The 21,348-nt window shown below is 43.1% G+C and overlaps 1 protein-coding gene across 1 annotated transcript; it reads right to left on the bottom strand.

The window, feature by feature from the left end:
* Positions 1-289: 289 nt before the first annotated feature.
* Positions 290-20,891, bottom strand: lrrn1 (leucine rich repeat neuronal 1). The gene is made up of 2 exons (XM_072683198.1): positions 20,580-20,891; positions 290-3,906 (listed from the first exon to the last, which is right to left on the bottom strand). Exon 2 carries the CDS (start codon positions 3,655-3,657, stop codon positions 1,504-1,506), a length of 2,154 nt encoding a protein of 717 aa, XP_072539299.1. The 5' UTR covers positions 3,658-3,906; positions 20,580-20,891; the 3' UTR covers positions 290-1,503.
* Between the last annotated feature and the right edge of the window lie 457 nt (positions 20,892-21,348).

The raw sequence follows: 21,348 nt of genomic DNA on the forward strand, positions 1-21,348 counted from the left end.
GATTACTGAAGAAAAATGGGGCTTTAATCTTACTCTCAAAATTGCTTTCCTTGACCCTGTCAGCGCCTCCAATTCATGAGCACAGAGGAGACTTCTGATATACCAGTGTTTGCAATTCATTGAAATTTTACACCATCTTCATTCATCTAGTTATTTGCACTCCTACAAATGAACTCCTCCTTCGCGTAATGAAAGGAAAGATTAACAACCTTTATAAATTCTATTCTTTCCGACAAAGTCCTGCTCCAGTGATGCTAACAAATAGGAAAAATGACACTTTGGTTGAAAATCATTGTATAAAAAATATCAGAACAAAACTGTATTTTATTTTTGTTTGCGCCTCAATATGCAACATATTTTGCATGTGTAAATCACAACAAATCAAGTGATCAATAACTGATTCTAGCAAATAAAAAAAAGAAATATCAGAGTAATAAAAAAGCATTATTTTCTACTCACCTAATTGTTAAACATTCACATTTCTATTGCTGGTATACAATTCTCACCTGCAATCTTGAAGCAACGGTTCAACATTTTGACAATAATTCCAATTTTCCGGTTTACCCAGAGTCAGATTATGATTAGGGATGCACTGAGTATTTGACAACCGAAGATTCCAAAAAGCCATGTGGTCTAATGCGCTACCACAATGGCCCAGGGGGTCAGAGCCGTGCCACTTTGCCATCGGTAGCCGGAGTCAGAGACTGCACAACTGGCTGTGCTCTCCCGGGGTGGGTGGATGGCACTTCTGACAAAGTGTAAAGGATCTCACCTCAAACTCAAACTGATGCATAACCGATAATAGGTCTGTAATAATGAAATTCAATGACACCGTTGTCACTCAGACTGCATGCAGTCATTAGCGTTGGATATGTCGAAACCCTGGATTACATTTCAAAATGTTGAACCATCCCTTTAAGTTCTAAATCAAAACATGATGTTGGATCGAATAGAACATAAAAGAAAAATTATAGTTGATACAACATTACAGAACATTTGCTAACATTATTCAATAGACAGTGTATCAAGTCTAAACTCACCTTGTCAGCTTACATTGGAGTCCATGGACAAAAGTGTTAATATATTTCAGTGCACAACAGTTAAACTGTTTTACAAAAGAGAGAAGGAAACTCTGCATTCTCTATGAATACTGCCAAAGACATATCGATACTGGATCAAACTTACTGCTACAGCATTAATCGACCCAAAAAATAATCTTTGACAATATCTATGCTGTGCCGTTAAAATATAGTGAACAAAAAAAAAAACCCAAAAAATAAAACCAAACAAAAGTACAGCTACTAACATGTCTCAGAAACTAAACCAAGCTGCCAAGTTGAGTCAAAGAAGAGGGAAAGGCAATACGCTCTACTAAAATGTCTGAGATATCAGTTCATATAGTTGCTTCCAGTAAGCAAAGCAGAGAAAAGAATCCACTTCCTTTTTCGCACAAATAAGCAAAAGGTGTGTCTTTGTGCTCTAAAAGAACAGTCCCGATGGGCTTCACCACATGTAGTAGCTTCTCGTTGTGTCCACTTGGGTGGGTTTCGGTTCCGAGGAGCCGTCTTTGTCCTTCTCGCTGTCTACCTCCCACAGGTTGATGAGAGGTGGGTAGAGTTCGTTCAGAGGGATGGAGGAGGTTTTCTGCATGTACTTTTTGAGGGAATGGTGGTAATTCTTCCTCTTCCATCTCTTGGCAATGTAGACGGTGATGGAACCAAGGCTGATGATGGCCAGGATCGTTCCCATGACAGCGGCGAGAGCCGTGTTGGTGCCTTGGTCGGAAATCTCCACGGCGAAGGTGGCGTGCTTGGTCGTGACGTTGACGCAAGACTTTTGGGTCTGCTGGTGGATGTTGGAGACTGAGAGACAGACCTCGTACTCAGTGGCTGGTTGAAGATGTGTGAGGTTGTACTCGTGGACATCTACAGGGACTCTGGCTGTGTAGGTGATGTGGGGGTTGTCGATCTTCATGGTGGCAGAAGACCACTTCAGGTTGGACGTCATCACATTGGAGTTGACCTTCCAGGACACCAGTATGGAGTGGGACTCTGTGTGCTTGACGTAGATCTTCATGAGCTGTGTGCTGTCCAGGAGAGTACCGTTGACGCGGATTGCGGTCACCCGGGTGTCCGCTCCCTCCGTGTTCTGAGCCACGCATGTGTAGTGACCAGAGTCATCCACCTGAATGTTAGATATGTGCAGGGTTCCTGCACTGCTCAAGTGGTACTTATCAGACACAGTGTCCATCATGACCTTGTTACCTAGGGGAGTCACCCAGTATATCTCAGGTTCAGGTTCGGCCATTGCGCGGCAGTCCAGGTCCACCGTCATACCGATGTCCAGGTTCAGGTGGTTGGGGAAGGTGTCATGAGAGATCATGGGCAGACACTGGTCAGCAGATTCGTGGGAAAGTACCTCTCTCATGCGCTGGCCTCTGACTTCGGGTGGCATTGCACAGTACATGGAAAGAGGCTCCATGAATCGAATGGTGGTCTTATTCGAGCTCATCCACTGGATAACACAGTCGCAGCGCAGTGGGTTGCTGTGGATGCTGATCTCCCGCAGGTTAGGCAAGGATTCCACTGTTGCCAGGTAGAGCGAGTTCAGAGCATTGTTGTTAAGCATGAGGCTCTCAAGAGACGGCACATCACGGAACGATAATCTGCTGATGTAGGAAAGCTTGGGGTTGTTGGTGGCCTCCAGTTTGGTCAATTCGGGGAGATTGTCCAGTGCAAAGCGGTCGATGGAGACAAGCTCGCCCATATTGTTAATACCAAGTTCTTTCAGCCTTAACATATTTTTAAAGTCTCCCTCCTGGATTTTGTGCACAGGGTTCTTGTTTAAATCCAGAAATTTCAGGTTTGGCAGTTTCTGCAGAGCATTTTGAGGCACCCTCACAAGTTTATTATCATAGAAAGAGAGGCTCTCAAGATTGTCCAGTCCAACAAAAGCATTGCCCGGGATATCCGTGAGTTCCATCCCTGCCAGCACCAGACTTCTCAGGTTAACCAGAGGCTTAAAGTTCAAATCCAGAATGCCAACCACAGGATTTTCCCCAATCATTAGGATCTCAAGGTTGGGCGTGGAATCGAACCAACGGCTGTCGATGGCCTTGAGCCTGTTGGAGTTCAGGTGGAGCCTCAGTAAGTTGCGCAAACCGGCGAACGCATTAGGTGCAATGAAGCTGATCTGATTGTGGTTAATGTAAAGCTCCTGAAGGTTCGTAAGGTCCTGCAGGCTGAAGTCAGGCATCTCCACGATCTGATTCTCCTCCAGATGGAGTGTGGTGAGCTGCGACATGTTAGTCAGACCTATGTCACGAATGTTGCTGAAGTTGTTCTGGGAAAGATCCAGCTCAGTCAGGTTCAGGAGCTGCTCCAGTTCCTCGCTGGTCCTGGCAATGTAGTTACTCTGCAGAAGCAAAACCTGAGTGTCACTCGACAGGTTTCCAGGGATGCGCGTAAGGCGAAGGTCATTGCAGTCCACAGTTGTCGCTTCCCTGTAGGTGGACTGGGGTGTGAACCAAGGCCGGATTTCACACACGCATAGGTGGGGACACTCTGTAGCCTCGGCGGAGGACAGTGTAAGTGCTGCCAGCAGAAGAAACAAGCAAGGCTGGCTCTGCACAATACAGAATGCAGTCCCTCTAGACATTTTCACTGTCAGTATTTATCCTCTTAGATCCAAGATGGTCTGGATTCCCAGAGAAGCAAAGAGACTGGGATAGTGTGGTAAGATTTTCATCAAGTGTTTTAGAAGTGTGTCTGGATCAAGCTTTTATCCTCTGAAAACTTGCGCAGTGGAGTCAAAAAACTTCAGAGATGTTCAAAGGAGTAGATATCCCGTGGGGTTGTATGGGGTGGAATCTCTCTTGCAGTTTGATATCAGGACTGGGGAATAGATCTGAAAAAACAACAGAAGAACTCATGTCAGGATATAGAATACAAAAAATACATAATATGAGATATTAAACGACTAATCCACTGGCATAATGGTCATATTTTGGTCCATAAAAGACCTCACTAATTTGCTTAATTATCTGGAATAAAAACAGTGATTAATGGTCACTCTGAAACATGCATGATCATCACTTGAAGCCACAACAGCAATGCTAAATCAGGTGCTTGTTCTGCATAAGGAATACAAAACACATGTCAGAAGTGGGAGAGCTTGGACTGAGATCAAATTCGATTGAGCACTTTCATCTTTCCTATGAGCCATGAGGAGCAGATCATTAGCTTCTCCGAGCACCATTACAGAAGCTTAGATACTTAAGTATTCACGGTATGAAATGTTGCTACTGCATTCTTAATGATGGCTCCTGCTAGTCTGGCAAGGTTGTGTAGCAATGACGATTGGGCCAAGCCTAAACATTAGTCATCGCTGTTATTGATTCATTTAATGTACTTTGTCTAAATGATAATCTACATGTCCAAATGTTTGTGGACACCCCTTCCAATTAAAAGTTGTACTCGTTGCTGACACACAGACACACACACAGCTTGTCTAGACCCTGTAGAGAAATAACGCCAATATAAAAGATTGACTCTCTGGAGCAGATAAACATGAAGCTGTTGGCACCTTGCCTAGTGCCAGGCGTAAGCTAGAGGGGTATAAAGCCTATCCAACACTGAAACAGTGGAAGAACTGTGTTCTCTGGAATAATGGATGGTGCTCCATCCAGTACTTTTGGGATGAGTTGGAGAGCAAGGAATGAGCAGGTGTCCCAATACTTTTGCCCATATAGGGTCAAAGCTTTGTTTTTCACCTATTTGAAGCTCAGCGGAAGAGTTTGTTTTGTGCCCCATAACCACAAAAAAGTAACTATAGCTCATTTGCATATTCTGACTCTCACTACTAACTGCTGTAGTTATTCATATATGAGGATGTCCATATTGCCTGTATTATCATTAGACTTGTACTTAAATCTGGCCTTTAAATACAAGTCTAATGATAATACAGACAATCTGAACCCTTTTTTACTGTTCTAAAAAGAACAGAATCCAATGAAGCAGGGCAGGAACATACGGACAGTCTGTAAACGCTCCACACCTTACAAGCTGCTAGCTTTTGTTTGAAGTAATTTGACATGCTCAACAAGGCAGATCAAATGGAAAGAGGAAAAAAGGAGGAAGAGAAATATTAGTCTTCAAGCAATTAAACCATTAGACGTGTAAACACTGCGTGAGATATTACAGAGACTGGAACAGCTGTTCCAGAGAGAGAGGAGAGGAGACGAACGCTACAGTTTTAGTGCTCTATTGATTTGTTCAGGCTTGAATCCAAACCAGTTAAGAGACACGACTACTGCCGATTTTATTGGGACTTAAATTGTTGAACTAAACCAAGGCGGCAGTAGGAAGTTCAAAGTCATTTATTGTTCTCAGCAAGGTGGATCTAAGGCTACATTTACACAGCAGGTAAACAAATCTGATTTGGGCCACTTTCATACCGAAATTCTTATTAAAACATATCCGATCCACGGCAATGCGACTCCAGCCTGATTCACGGAATTCATGCAGAATTCACAGGGGTAGTGGTGGCTAAGCTGTTGGAGCACTGGGCTATTGACTGATTGAGAGGGTTGTTGGTTTGATACCCAGGCTCGGCAAGCTGGGCCCTCCCTGGGTGCCCACTGCTCCAGGCATGTGTTTGCTCACTGTCACTGTGTGTGTTTGATCGCTAGTGTGCATGGGTGGGATGAAGGTGAAGGCCAAACCATGATCCAACACACATGGTTGTCTTGTCTTGCTTTTTTTACGACGATCCAGCTTGACCTGCGTCTTCCATGCACACTGAGGAGAAGGAAAATGGATACTTAGTGAGGGAGGTAACAGACCTCATATATATTTGGGGTGATGACTCTGATCAAGCTAAATTAAAATGCCCATATCGTAACCACTCTGTGTTTGAAGAAATTTCTAAAGAAATATCTCACCGCGGCCACAGGAGGACGCTGCAGCTGCATCAAAAGAAAAATAAAAAGCTCAAAAGCGAAGTTTAAAGAAACCAAGGATGGAAGCCAATTTTTTTACTTTGTACAGCAAGCTTGAACGCATTCTCGGTGATGAGCCCAGTGGTCAGCAATAACTGGAACTCCTTGATAGCTCCTGTGATGCTGGAGAAGATGAAACCGCCAGATCGGACTTGGGAATCGGACTCGGACTAGGGAAAATGGATGATAGCAGTAAAGGAGGAAACAGATCTCATAAATATTTGGGGTGAGGGACTCTCTTTAAGCTAAATTAGGAGGCCCATATCGTTACCACTCAGTGTTTGACGAAATTTCTAAAGACATATCCGAATGCGGCCACAGGAGGGCGCTGCTGCAGCAGCATTAAAAGCTTAAAATTACGCAAACCAAAAGAAATGGGCGTGGCTGAATAACGTGGCCATTTTACAGCAAGCTTGAATGCATTCTCGTGATGAGACCAGCGGTCAGCAATCACTGGATTTCCTTGATGGCTCCAGTGATGCTGGAGAAGATGAAACCCAAACCTGCGCTTCAGTTTAGGAGCATGAACTGTCCAGACGAATGTCAGGTATTGGTCACATTAGTAAGATGGGATTTGGTGGGGACGTTGGATTCGGGTCACTTTACCTGCTGTGTGAATGCAGGCTAAATGGGAAGACGTCATCCTTAAACAATGAACAGGGCAAAAGCTGCGTAAGCTGGTTGAAGCAGAGGAGCAAAGTGGAATGTAGGCACCAAAAATGCATTTACTATCGAAGACTTTAAACTCTATTTTTTACTGCATGACTGCAGTTCACCTCTATTGTCTCCTTTCTTAATATGCATACATTACAAAGCCAAGTTTGCTGGCATGGGAAAAAAAAATGCCACAAAGTCAAATGCTCGGGATAAAGAGCGCAATCTGGAGCAGGCAATGTGTCTTGTCCTACATTGCTGAGGCTACAGGAACTCTGCAGGGATATTTTGATCTTCCGAATGAAAGCATCAGGGGAGAAAACATGCAAGCCTCCATTTCAAGCTAAGGACTCGGAAATAGCTTGTGCGTTATCGCGTCTTAGACAGAGCGAGCACCTGAATGGTGAGCAGGGGCATCTGCTGTCCCATATGGTGCTAATGCTGACTCAATCATACTAGCAGCAAGAGCATTAAAGCTGAAGGCCAGGAAGATTTAGAGCATGCCAAATGCTGCCTGTTAAGAAATAAACAACTGTATTTCAGTTCTGCCATAGAAGCTGGTCTGAAAATGAAAAGAATTAAATAATTAATCCATTAAATTAACTTTTTTATTATTATTATTAATTGCCAGGATCTGATTTAAGCTACCAAGTCACTGAATATCAGCCAGACATTTAGAAAATTCTCTTAATTCTTATATACATAATATGGACAAAAGTATTGAGACACATGCTCATTCATTGTTTCTTCTATAACCAAGGGTATTAAAAAGAGCTGATCCTGCTTTTGTTGGAGTACCTGTCTCTACTGTCCAGGGAAGAAGGCTTTCTACTAGATTCTGGAGTTTGGAGCACTGCTGAGGATTTGATTGCATTCAGCGACAAGAGCTTATAAGGTCAGTATGTTGGATGATTACCACCACCCCACCTCATCATCCCCAACTCCATAACTCATCCCATTAAAACGTACTGGATGGAGCACCACCGCCATCATTCCAGAGAACACATTCAGTTCCACTGCTCCACAGCATCTCAATGCTGGGGGGCTTTATACCCCTCTAGCCCACGCTTCGTATTAGGCAGCATGGTGCCAACAGGTTCATGTTTGAGTCCTATTCTATTGGCAGTACTTTGTCTCTAAAGGGGCTACACAAGCTGTGTGTGTCAGCAATGGGTGCAAATTTGAAGGGGTGTCCACAAACATTTGGACATATAGTGCATTTCTCATTGTGGTCACATACGACTTTCAAGTTATGTCATAATGTAAAAAAATACAAGGTTTTTGCAGGACAATGACGATATTATATAATAGATAATGTAATAAATTTGCTTTCTGTGTCACTTTGGATCGTTTCTATTGGTCCACTCATCTAAAGATGAAATTTACACTATCTAAAGGTCTGCTTTCTTCACAGTTAGGAGTTGATATTGACATGACCGTGATGGTATATGACTTTTACTGTGATTTGGAGTCTCCCTGGAATAAACCAGTGAAGAAGGGATTGGAGAGAAGGCAGTGCTTCACTCCCAGTCCTGGACGAATGAGTAGAGGGAACACGGTGCGGCTGTTGTGAGTAACTTCTTCACTGGGACAGTGGAAACAAATGAGAGAGCCCTGATCTCCCTCCTCTGACTGCAGACACATCAAGTCAAATTGAACTGAGAGGTGATTAGAACCACAAGAACCAGCTCATCTCATAAAACACATCATCTCCTGCACGGCGTGGGTGGCTTTCTCCAGCGGCAGCTGGCCTGCCCTTTCCTCAAGCTTATTTCTAATGTGAGTCAATCTGACCATCAGGAGGAATTTAGAGAACCAGTTCAAGGCCAGTACACTCATTCACACTGTTGATGGCACTGTTGTCACTGTGTCAGCTTTTACTTTTTTCGAGCTTGGTTATATGAAGAACCCTGACGACAGGTCATGTTTTGTTGGTTTTGTAAGTGAAAAAAGTAAAGAAATTGTCTACGGGATTTGTTCTGCATGGTTATTTGAAATATTTAATATATATAAAAAATAAGATAACCTATGGAGTGTGCCATAACCCCTGTAGAAGACATATTCTATGCATTACTATTATGTTAAATTAATAACAAATGGTAATTTCGCATTAAAACATGCCCTGTAGAAGACACACAATACTTCGAGAACATAATATCTGACCAGCGGTGCCCAACCTTTGTATTTGACTGTGATATTATAGTTCTAAAAAAAATAATCCATTAAGTAGTAATTCCATTAAACTTACATTTTCTTTTCTTTTTTAATTATTATTATTATTTAATAATATCTAAGCTGCCAAGTGACTAAATATCAAAAGGACACTTTTGAGGACAAAAAAGGACACTTCTAATTTTTATATACATTATATGGTCAAAAGTATTGGGACACCTGCTCGTTTATTGTTTCTTCCGAAAGCTACAGTATTAAAAAAAGTTAAAAGAGCTGATCCTGCTTTTGTTGGAGTAACTGTCTCTACTGTCCAGGGAAGAGGTTAGGCTTTCTACTAGATTTTGAAGCAGCATTGCTGTGAGAATTTGATTGCTTTCAGCTATTGGTGCATTATGAAAATGTAACACTTCAAACTTCAAATGATGTTAAAATCAATATTATATAATAAATAATATAATAAATTTGTTTTCTGTGTTATTTTAGAGCGTTCCTATTGCTCTGCTCGTCTGGTCTTGCAATAGTTCAGCATTGTGTTGTTTAGAAAATGTTCAAAATATCATTCAGAGCGCATCAACAGGCACAGATATTCTCACATTGCATCGTATGTCATTTTCACCCATATTGAGGTTAATCTCAGATTCAGCTCTTGAGGTTAGTATTTAACACAGCGTGGGGCCAAAACCTTCAGCTAAGCCGGATCAAATAATCCACAGATCATAATTTAAGATAACGGCATGCGGTGTTAACAGAAGTCTTAAAGAGCAACTGTTAAGCTTCAATTTGTTAGTATGGACCCCATCCGAGGAGATGGTACGGCTTGAGAGTAGGGCGGCTTCTCGAGGGGTTGTGAAGCCTGCCCCCCACCCCTCCCCTTTGACTTAGATGAGTGATGAAACAGAAGGGAGGAGACAGGGTGGTGGAAGCTGCGAAGTTGCTGGAGAGTACATATATGGGGCGATGGAGGAGGAGTTTGCGTTCACTTAGGCGATATCCATCTCCTAGAACTTTTGTAGATTTAGAGCTCCAGGCTAGAACTGACCCAATCAGGGTTACGGAGAGCTATCTGTTCGTTCAGGCCTAAATACAAATCACTCAGTAGACATAAATTTGTATTTTATTGAGATGTATGCAACATTATGTAGCATTTTCTCCTTAAATCACCAGCTTCAGGACTGTAACAGGGAGAACGGCGTCTCTATCATTCCCACTCCGGGCTGGAACGCTGCTACTACTGCACTATGGAGGTTTGGTGGTGGAGCTGCAGGAGGAGAACCTCTCTCCAGAACTGCTGCTGTGTAACGCTGCGTAACCCATAGAGTCATATTAGTGTAAAATCCTGTAGTATTACTCTACAGCCTCAGCCAACATGCTTCTCTACCTTCTGGATCTCTCAGCTTGTCCAGAAATGCATGTGTACTGCTAGCTGCCCATGAGGGGGCGCTCAATGAGTAGTTTGTATTTACAGCAGTGGAGTAAAAGTGAATTACACTCCACAACTGTAGGGGGAGCCCAGAAGCAAAAAATATCAAATCTTGCATTAAGCTGCTTTTCTATCATTGAATTACCTTGTCTACCAAGTTGCCATTCAGGGTTCGAATGACTGAATCTCCAGCTCCGAACAAGAGGACTGCCTACATTATGCTCATAAAGCCTAAGAGAGTCTCTAATGCAGAGCAGCTTCTCGATGCTGTTGGCTGTATTTTACACTGTTAAAGCCAGGTGTCTGCTTGGCATCTACACAGCAGATCTGCCGGTGTTCCATCAACACTGTAAGCGTTACATTTAACACTGTGAGTGTTACTGAAACACTGGCAGATCCGTGAGCTGATGCTCGCTACGTTCTGATCTCTCCCAACAGACAAAGAATCACCTCCTCTGGAAACACCTAATCAGTCATGTGACTGTGTTTCCATTGCAATTCATCACATTTCAATTTAAGCGAATTAAAATGTATTCAAATGTATTTAAATGTATGGAAATGTATGCGTCTCAAGCAAGTGCACAAACTTTTAAATGTACAGTCTGTCAATTATGTTCTATATGTGTTGTTTCCATCAGGTCATTCATATTTAATGTGCTAAAATACAGGGTAAACAAAGTACAGGGATGGAAATCATGCTATTGCTGTATTTCGTAACAGTAAAAGTCCCTAAATGGTCTGGAATGGTTCTAGTAGGCTTATTTATTATTATTGTCAATATTATTATTATTATTATTAATAATAATTATTCTTCATAATTTGTTGTTATCATTATTACATTTTCATTATTATATTTATTTTTACAGAATATTTCTGTTACTTAGATGTTTTTTAATCTTAAAAAAATAAAAAGGTCCTTTACAGGCACACATATCATTTACTAAAGTGTTTCTTAAGCAATATTCAGTCGTAGGGTATTTTTTACTTTCACAGGACCCTTCACTGTGATCTTCTTCCCTCCGGATCGGCCATGTCTGTGTTTTTCTCCTTCTCCTCCTCCTCCCCTGAGAAAATTACAGACTAAACTGCATGCTGTTTTATGTTGCTCTGATGATCTCTGATGTTTTTTTCCAGGCTAATTTCATGTCCCGTTTGGCTGCTTCCATGTGTCACAGTTAGTCTCTGATCACATGTATCAGATAATAATGGTGGTTGGTGTGGAGCAACAGATAACACCACTACCTGCCACTGAGCTACCACACCATGTGGGAGACTAGGGTTTGATTCCCAGTCTGGGTGACTATGCTGCGCTACACCAATAAGAGTACTTGGGCAAGACTCCTAACACTACATTGGCCCTCTGACCTCTATAATACGAGTAACCTTGAGTTGCTCTGGATAAGAGCTTCAGCTAAATGCCATAAATGTAATGTAGATAATAGATACACTAAATGGACAAAAGTATTGGGACATCTGCTCATTCATTGTTTCTGCCCAACCCAAAGGCATCAAAAGGGTTTGTTCCGCTTCTGTTGGAGCAACCATCTCTACTGCCCAGGGAAGAAGGCTTTCTAATAGATTTTGGAGGAGCACTGCTGTGAGGATTTGTTTGCATTCAGTAAGAAGAGCATCAATGAGGTCAGAATGTTGGATGATCACCAACTACCCTCCAACTCATCCCTCATCATAGTCAACTTATTGACTTGTTTTAGTAGAGTCTAAATGTAAAGATATCTTTGAATTTTTAGCCTATTCAAACTAGCTGAGGTTTTTCTTGGGTAAATAGCAAAGCACTTTTGTAAGTCGCTCTGGATAAGACTGTCTGCTTAATTATTTAAATGTAAATGTAAATGTATTGGATGGAGTTCCACTGATCCACTGCTCAATGCTGGGGGTTTTATACATCTAGCCCACACCAGGTACTAGACACCTGCTTATGCTTTTTGCGTAATTTTATGAATCAATATCAAGTGTTTCTTATAGGCATTCCCCGGTTAACGTAATTCAACTAGGGCTTCAAATAAGGCTTTAGAAGAGCCATCCACTGAAAGAGGTTCTTCTATGGCACCGCTCCAAAGAACCCTTTCTGGCAGGTTTATTTATTAGGGTACAGAAGCTCATCTTTCAAAGACATAACTCATCACAGCACTACATATCACCTAAACCTCAGACAAGATATCAAAAGGGTGGTTCTTAAAACAGTCTATAATATTGGCTAGTAAATATCTGAAGGGTAAGAGTTCTCCTCTTCCAGTCTGAGAGCAAATTAATTGTTATTTACGCCAATCAAGCTTCATTAGGCCAGTCCTTGGTATACCAGACCACGGCTGTCTGCTGCCCAGTCCGTCCTCCTTTACATCCTTCCGCCTTAAATCATAAATGACAGCCATGAAATTCTGCTGGCGCCATTAGAAACATCTGGCATTTGAGAGTGAGACGCCACGCTGTCCCCTGCAGGAAATGTGGACTTCCATCTTACGGCCCCGCCTGACTCCGCGGACGAATAAACGGACGAATGCACCCCTGGTAAATGTTGAAGTTTTTATTTAGATGTCCCTAATTTGAACACTACCACTGTTACAGGACGATCCAAGCATCCTAGTAATGATTACACGCTCATCCCTGCTGGCAATTTAAACAATGCTGCTTATTCTGGCTAACCTTGATAAACCGTCAGAGCATCCTGGTATCCAGATAGGCAGAGCAGTCTACACACTGATGGACGGCATCAGTTCCAAGGAACACTTTAGAGTCTGACAAATTTAGAGATCATTTCGTAAAATTGGCATTTTAATACTCTGCTGCCTGAGGAACCCCTTTCCCCCATCCCCACCACCACCACCGGCACCAGAACACAGAGGGGTTCTGCTAGCCTGCCAGTGAGGCATTTATGTGAGTTTGAGTATCTAAGACACTTCTGTACATTTCAGAATCCATCCTGCTGATACCATCATCGGTCACATGTCCTTCATCTCCTACTGTGGTCTTCTGAGGTCTGCCAGGTTGTTTACTATTGTGAAGCTCACCAAGTGTGTCCTTGTTTCGGCTGATTTAGACATACCTAATGCCTGGTTGGTCCTTGGGCAAGACTCCTAACACTACATTGGCCCTCTGACCTCTGTAATACGAGTAACCTTGTAAGTTGCTCTGGATAAGAGCGTCAGCTAAATGCCATAAATGTAAATGTAGATAATAGATACACTAAATGGACAAAAGTATTGGGACATCTGCTCATTCATTGTTTCTGCCCAACCCAAAGGTATCAAAAGGGTTTGTTCTGCTTCTGTTGGAGCAACCATCTCTACTGCCCAGGGAAGAAGGCTTTCTAATAGATTTTGGAGGAGCACTGCTGTGAGGATTTGTTTGCATTCAGTAACAAGAGCATCAATGAGGTCAGAATGTTGGATGATCACCAACTACCCTCCAACTCATCCCTCATCATAGTCAACTTATTAGTAGAGTCTAAATGTAAAGATATCTTTGAATTTTTAGCCTATTCAAACTAGCTGAGGTTTTGTGAAGCTATTCACTATTGTGAAGCTCACCAAGTGTGTCCTTGTTTCGGCTGATTTAGACATACCTAATGCCTGGTTGGTTAATAATGATGGGCCGTCATTTAGAGAGTCAACTGCATGGCATGGAAATTCGATATGGGAATTCCAGGAATATATAAGGATGTACAAAATTACTAGAATGCACACAAATATTGGAATATCGGTCCAGAATTCCCATTTTGAGTTTCCATCCCATACTGTTGTCTCTCTAAATGAGGACCGAAGAAGTGTGAATGTTAGATAAGTGGTCTACGATGTTTATTAGGACATAGCTGATACACTATGTAGACAAAAGTATTGGGACACCTTCTCATTCTTCATTTCTCCTGAAATCAGGGGTATTAAAAAGGGCTTTTCCAGATTTTGTAGGAGTAACTGTCTCTACTGTCCAGGGAAAAAGGCCAACAAAGCCAAGAACGGACCAGCCCCTCCTGCCTCTTTCCAAACTGCCATGAAAGTGGCATTGCCAGGCATTGGAGGAAAGCACCAGGTTCCACCGCACCAGCCAACAGACGCCTGTGCTCGCCAACACTGCTTTAAAAGTGATGAGGGGAGACCAAGCCAACTACTCTTTTGGAAAGAGCACGACCAATGCCGCTTTGCTGATGGGACGGGCTTGAGATTGTAACTCACAACCCCCATTAGACGCATTAGACCGCTGAGCCCCTCGAAGCCCCTCAGTAACACATAGTAGGACCTTGATGACTGAAACACAAAGCTGATGAATGATCAATTCAATTAGGTTCTTTATGGAACCACAAGTAGTTCTTCTATGACATCAAATAACCATTTAAAGCACAGTATAGATGTAAATACCCTCCAATTAAAGCCGCTATTGTGCATTTTAATGTCACAGTTAAAGCCCAACAACATACAACGCTGCTCTGTATAATCACAACAATTCTACATTGGCAAGCTCATCTAATAAAGCACGGAGTTTCTGATCCAAATGACTCTCAACTCTAAGTATGTTATATATGTGCACATCTCAGCACCTTAATAAACAGCAAAAAACGCTAAGTTAATGTTCACAGCCGAAAATACGCAAACTCAGAACATCTGGGACCCGCAATTTCCTCTGCAGTGTGCTCACATTACTTATATCCACTGTCAGCTGCACCACAGAGACGTAACTTTTAGACCTATTAAAGACAAATACAATGAAACAAGCAAGACAGGCAAGAGGGTACGCTCCAGTACACTGAATACACCACGGTTTAGCGAGAACTGTTTGAACAGCAGTGTAGCCATCAGCAGAAAAAGTCTGAGACATCGCATTTCTGCATCCTCTCCAAAAAAACCCACCTGTGGTTTTAACAAGACAAACACATCCCCACTGCCCCGGGAAGCCGTGTCTAGGTCTCCAACTCTGTGTAAATAGGTGATAATCTGTAGGGGGAAACAAATTGGCAATAGACTATATGTCCAAATGTTTGTGGACACCCCTTCTAATGCATGCATTCAGCTACTTTCGGCTAAGTTGCACCCATTGCTGACACAGGTGTGGAAATGCACACACAGCTTGTCTAGTCCCTGTAGAGAAGTACTGCCAATAGAATAGGACTAAACATGAACCTACTGGCATCATGCTGCCTAATGCCAGATGTGGGCTAGAGGGGTGTAAGGCCCCCCAGCATTGAGCTGTGGAGCAGTGGAACCGTGTTCTACATCCAATATGTTTCTATATCCAACATTCTGACCTCACTAATGTTCTTGTTGCTAACTGCAATCAAATCCTCACAGCTCCTCCAAAATCAAGTAGAAAGCCTTGAGACAGTTACTGCAAAAAAAGCAGGATCAGCTCTTTTTTTACACTTTTTAATACCATTGATTTTAGAAGAAACAACAAATTAGCAGGTGTCCCAATACTTTTGTCCATATCGTGTAAACACTGATTCTAGTTATCTTCAAAAGACCAAAGTAAAGTAACGCCTGGACAGACAGATCCCAGCCACCCTTCCAGAGAACTGTACTGTATGTTAGCTGATTTCTAGTGCAGGATGAAAGGAGGTCTGTGGAGGCAAAGCATGCAGATGTTCAAGCTAGATGTTGTCCAACGTCGATCGAAGACTGTCTGATCAACTGTCTGGGATCTAAAACACTCCACAGAATTGACTAGTGAAGCAATGGTATCACAGATGATGCGTTTCTTTTATGGGGATTATTATTGAAATACAAATATTGATTCCAGATCATTAGGAGGCCTCCAGAGTTACTGCAGGGGGCTAAGTGTGCGGAGTGAACTGTAAAACTACAAGCCCGGAGGGCCCCCCCAAAGATCCAACGCCAGTCTTTTTCCAGCATTATCGGTTCCAAGAGTTCTGCAGAACATACAAACTCCCAAGAACCTTCTCTAGACACCCTCTGGAGGCTTTAAACACTGTGCACCATGAGGTTTCAACATCAGGAGAAGTGGTGATGTGGTTGATGGTAAAAGGATACTAAAATTCCATCATGCAAAGACGATCACTTTGGTTTGATTGACTTGGGCATGAGTCAGCATCCTGGGTGAAAACCGACTTATTTTATCTCCCTCCATTTGTTACATTCAGGCTGATCTGTTGTACTGATCCTTCAAAATTCCAGCGGATGAGATGTAAACAGTCATTCCGAGTGGCGTTTTTAGTGTGAAATTGTGGTTGACTGTAGAGAAACGTACTGACTCTAACTCGAACACTGACTTCTTTACAGTGGTGGTGAATGCAACGATGGGTCAGGTTGACCACAGCACGAATACAGCCAGGCCCGTCACCATAATGACATTTTTTTTTCCATGTATTGTTCAATATATGGACATGTCCTCGACCTTGATACTGCCCATCGTTTTTACTTTCTTGTATTTTAGCTTTTTAGTTTTTATGGTTCCTCTGGTTTGTGTTTTGTCCAGCGATTGTTGCACTTGGATTGTTGAAGCAGTTGTGCAGATTATGTTGAAATTTTGGGGGAAAAACTGGTGGAAAGCCCCTGTATTGGAACTCCATTCAAATAAAGACAGGTATAGGGCTTATGGTGGCACATTTGGTGGAAAATTTCCTATATACAATAATAATAACCACAGTATCTGCATTTTTCTACAAACCACTTCAAACCACTGAAAGATTACGTAAGAATAAAGCAGAACAATAGTGCTGCAACCTCAGCTCTTTCATGCTCTTAGTTGTTCTTAATTTAGTTACAGTACACACAACAGTGTCCCGGCCCCGAACCCCACTGTGTCTCTTTTTCCCTCGCCTGCTGTCAGAGTTACACTCTGCAGAAAGATTCCTTAACCAGATTATAGGCGCTGAATTACTCAAACAGCTGCCTGGCCTATTCCCTCCTTATCTTTGCAACTCACACAAAAGACTCATGTGTTGGTCCCCCTCCTCCTTTTTGGAAGGGGGAGTAAGGGTGGGATGGAAAGGAGGGGCGGGGGGGTGTAATAGAATAAAACTCCTCCCCCGCCTTTACCCCTTGGTGATGGGTATTGTAGTGCATGTAGTATTTCCGTACAACCCAGCCTGGCGAATGCAAACACGCTCACAAGTGTTGATGTGTCTTTGTCATCCAGCTCGCTCACTGGAAGATTTACAGGGCGAGAAGGGATCTTTGTTACCCTAATGAAAGGCAAAAGTCGTAAAGAAGTTATCTTGGGGTTGTGCTGCCACCACACTCCACTTTTCCTCTTCTTTCAGAGTGTCCGTAGCTGGATTCTGGCTGGCCTTGGCGATTCTACACATACAAACCCATATTTTTTGTACACTCAAGCAGCCCCAAACGCTCTCTATGTATCAGTCTGGGTAATTCTCTCTGACTCTGCTGTTCAGTGAGACTCGTGTCTGAATTCTTGGTGAGCTGCCTTTACTGGGCACTTTACAGTCTTAACAATAAAACTTCCTAAAAGGCTCTTGGCTTGGGTGTACGGTTCTAGGAGAAGCCTGTTTACATGACGTGGAGATTCATTAAACTTTAAAAGGGACTGTTTAATGGCTTGAAAACTATTCCCAGGTTCTTTACACTCTTAAAAATAAAGGTGGGTTCTTTTAGTAATGTCTTTGCTTCCACACAATAGCATTTCTTGTAAAAGATTTTAAAGGTTCTTAAAATTAATTACATTTAAAGGTTAGCTTTTACAGATCGGTCCTTTATGGAATCAAAAATGGTTCCTTTTTGGCATCACTTTACCCCTTAAAAAGCCCATGAATTTCTATTACCAAAGAATAGTGCCTGCAGTTACTGAGTAATACACCTTAGAGAGTAATAAGCCTTTCTGCGTTAAGGGGTTAAAGAATCCTTTGCTGCACCTGTACAGGGGTAACAAAGCTCAGATTAGCAAACAGGGCAATGTACATGGAAGTGAAAGGAATCAAATCAATACACTTAAATGTAAATGAATAAATAAATAAATAGATAAATAAAAATCAGGATCAAAGATAAGAGATCCTGATGATGATGATCTTATCCAGATATGTCCATAAGTGCTCTTCCACTATTGTACATTATTATGAAATGTAGGGATCCAAAAATGGTTCCTCTACCGCTTCACTTCGTATTTTTTTCGAGGTTGGTTTCTGGACGAGATGATCATACCCATACTGCTGAAAGTGGGGCAGGCAGAAGTTTAAGGATCAGTGTTCCCGACACAAAATAAAGGCTAGAATCCTAGATATGAACTATTAAGAATTTCCAGTGGTGGTTCACTACTGGCTCTTCAAATTAGCCCTAGACTAGGCTTAATACATGTCCTTAAGTACGTCTGAGGTTGAGCATTGGCAGTGTTGTTTTTGCACTGTTGATTGTTATCATATGACATATTTCGTATATTTCTGTAGGTTGAACTGGCTAAGAAATGTCCAGTACAATTCAACCCCCATGAGAAAAGAACCTCACTCGCTGATTCGCTGAGATGAAGGAATTCTCCTTTCTTCTGCTCTTCAGTAAAGCCCCAAGTGAGGTTTGGCCTCCAACACCTTAAAATTCTCTATACTTTTCTTGTCCTAATGGCCAAAAATGGCCCAAACACAATCTGTGTAATCTGTGTGGTGGAGTACAGCTTTCACTGAGCAATGAACACAATGAACATCATTCAATTTTAAGCTGAAAATAGGGGGTTTTAGGGGGTCTTTGTTGTTGGTAAACATAGTAGCAGGTGATTTTTGACCCTTAAGACAACAGAACTAGAACTATGACTACTTGAAGAACCCACTGGATGCTTTAATAGTTAACTGGCTGGTTGAGGGGTTCTACACATTGGTGGAAAACCTTCTGGAGGTGGTTCAACATAGCACCAGAAAGGGTTCCACTATCATCAAGAGTCAAACGACCCTAAAGAACCTCTTTTTTAAGAGTGTAAATGGTTCTTTGGGAAACGAAAAGTGGTTTCTATGAGGGATCGCTCCACCTTTTTTTGCCACTTGTTTATTTTTAGAAGTGAATTTTTTGTAGATGATAATTGTTCTGCTGGAAAAGTGGAACAGCGCAGAAGATAACGTAGTTTTAAGATTAAAACCAATAAAAAACAAGAAAATAATTAGTTAAATTAATAATTCTACGCCTGCCCGTTCTACACTTATGTGATGGCAGTGGCTAAAGAGCTCTCAGTCTTCTTACATATGGATATGATGATTCACATTCTACCAGCTTGATACCAACACAATTATGGAAGCTTCTCATTGGGTCCTGGGGGCAAACATGATGAGCTCTCATGGGATCAGCTCCCATATATGCTTTCATGTAGTTGGTTTCCACACACAGTCATTAACTATGCCTCACAGTGCCAGTTTCTAATGCCCATCCTCCATCTCTACAACTTCTGCTGGCTCTGCAGACGCAACAGCTGCAAGCAGGGGAGGCGTCCCTACAGGACAATACGAAAAGCACCCCCCCCACCCACCCTCCACCCCCCCAGCACCACCACCACCACCACCACCACCACCATAACTCATTATGCATCCTTCCCTTTCACTTAAACACGCCTTCCCGTGTTCATTGTCTGCGCCTTTTCTCTTCTGTTTCTTGCAAAGTTCTCGCATCTAGCGAGACATCTGCTGGGGTGCCATCACATTTGCATGCAAATCACATTAGATTTTTTTTTTAATCCAAAACGCAGGCGCGCGCTAGACAGCGTTAGCCTGCAGATGAAAGTTTGCAATTGCTGCAACACTCCGCAGGCCACCGTGCGCTTTACCATTGCTTTGCGTAAAACGAGTGTGTGAATGGGTCTTAATGAAGATTAGCAGGGGAAGAAAGTGTTGGGTGACCAATGATAGGACGGTGGAGGTAAAAGCCACAGAATCACGAGCTACAGAGGCTTTTGGAACCTGTTTAAGGGTCTTCTTTAAAGAGTTAGTGAATATCTAATCCACCAGATATGGAGTACATTGCAAGTTAAAGCCTAAGACCAGATCGTAGCTCGTGCAAAGTGTTCTCGTTTTGCCCTTGAACATCTGTAGAGCAACAGCAGATGCGCCCTTGCGGTGCAAGCGCAGTAAACAGCGCGACCGTGCAAGCCTACACGACGAGCGCATGGCCAGCCTGCACCCCTGCGCATCCCTCGAGCGACGATTTCTTAAGCAATCTGTGGGATTTATGCATGGAAACTTGTGGCAGATGCACTGATAGCTATGACCCATACCCTCTTCCTAATGGAAATATATTAACCAGCAGCAATCGAATGAGCATGCCTCGGCTGCCTGGCATGGTGGTGGGGGGGCTGCCCATGCTTTAGCACAACCCATGCACGCTGCATGCATCAGGGCATGTTTTTTGTACCCCAAAATAAGCATGCGTAAAAATCGTATACCTCTTTGGCTTGCAACTGGCGTCCTCTCTCCCCTGCTGCTCGTGCGCCTGCCCGGGTCCTCGCGCAACCAAAACGTCAAAAACGGATGGTGGAAATCCACAAATGAAGCGATGTGCTGTTTGCTCGCATCACGTCGCTCCTGAGCTCCATACGACCTGTACGTACCGTGCGTAGCTCTGCACGAGGACGCTGTTAAGATCCGCGTGGTGCGAAGTCCTGCGCAAGGCGCATGGTCCGCGATGGAGGAGGAGGAGGAGGAGAAGCAGCAGTGGTGGTTCGCTCACTCTGGGCTTTGGACGCCGTGCTGCTGCGTCGCCAAGGAAAATGTGATGACAGCACCTGACGCTACCCAGGCGCGTTATTCCTTTTTTATCACACCTGTTTTAAGGCAGGCCCCGCCCACCTGCGCGAAAGTGCCAGGGCTAGCCAAACCCGGCGCAGGAGATGGCACCACAGTGGCCAATCCTGGCGCAGGACGCAGGACCCCCGCAGCTTATCCACGCAGGGGAAGCGCCGTTTCAACCAACCCTAGAGCAAGATACGGGGCGATCCTAGCCAATCCTAGGGTAGGAGGGCGGGGCCATTCTGAAAACAGGTGGGGTTTTAAAAAAAAGAACCCCGTCCAGACGAGTCAGCTGATTCCTGCTCAGGCGATTGGTTGCTAGCTGGTGGTTGTCGCCGGAGCCCAAGCAGGGCACCATCTGTTCGGGGTTTGCTCCAAACAAAGTGTGATCCAAACAAAGGTGGCAGTGGGGGGAGGGGGAGGGGG

The sequence above is a fragment of the Salminus brasiliensis genome, chromosome 7 (assembly GCF_030463535.1).
Source record: "Salminus brasiliensis chromosome 7, fSalBra1.hap2, whole genome shotgun sequence".
Lineage (NCBI taxonomy): Eukaryota > Metazoa > Chordata > Actinopteri > Characiformes > Bryconidae > Salminus > Salminus brasiliensis.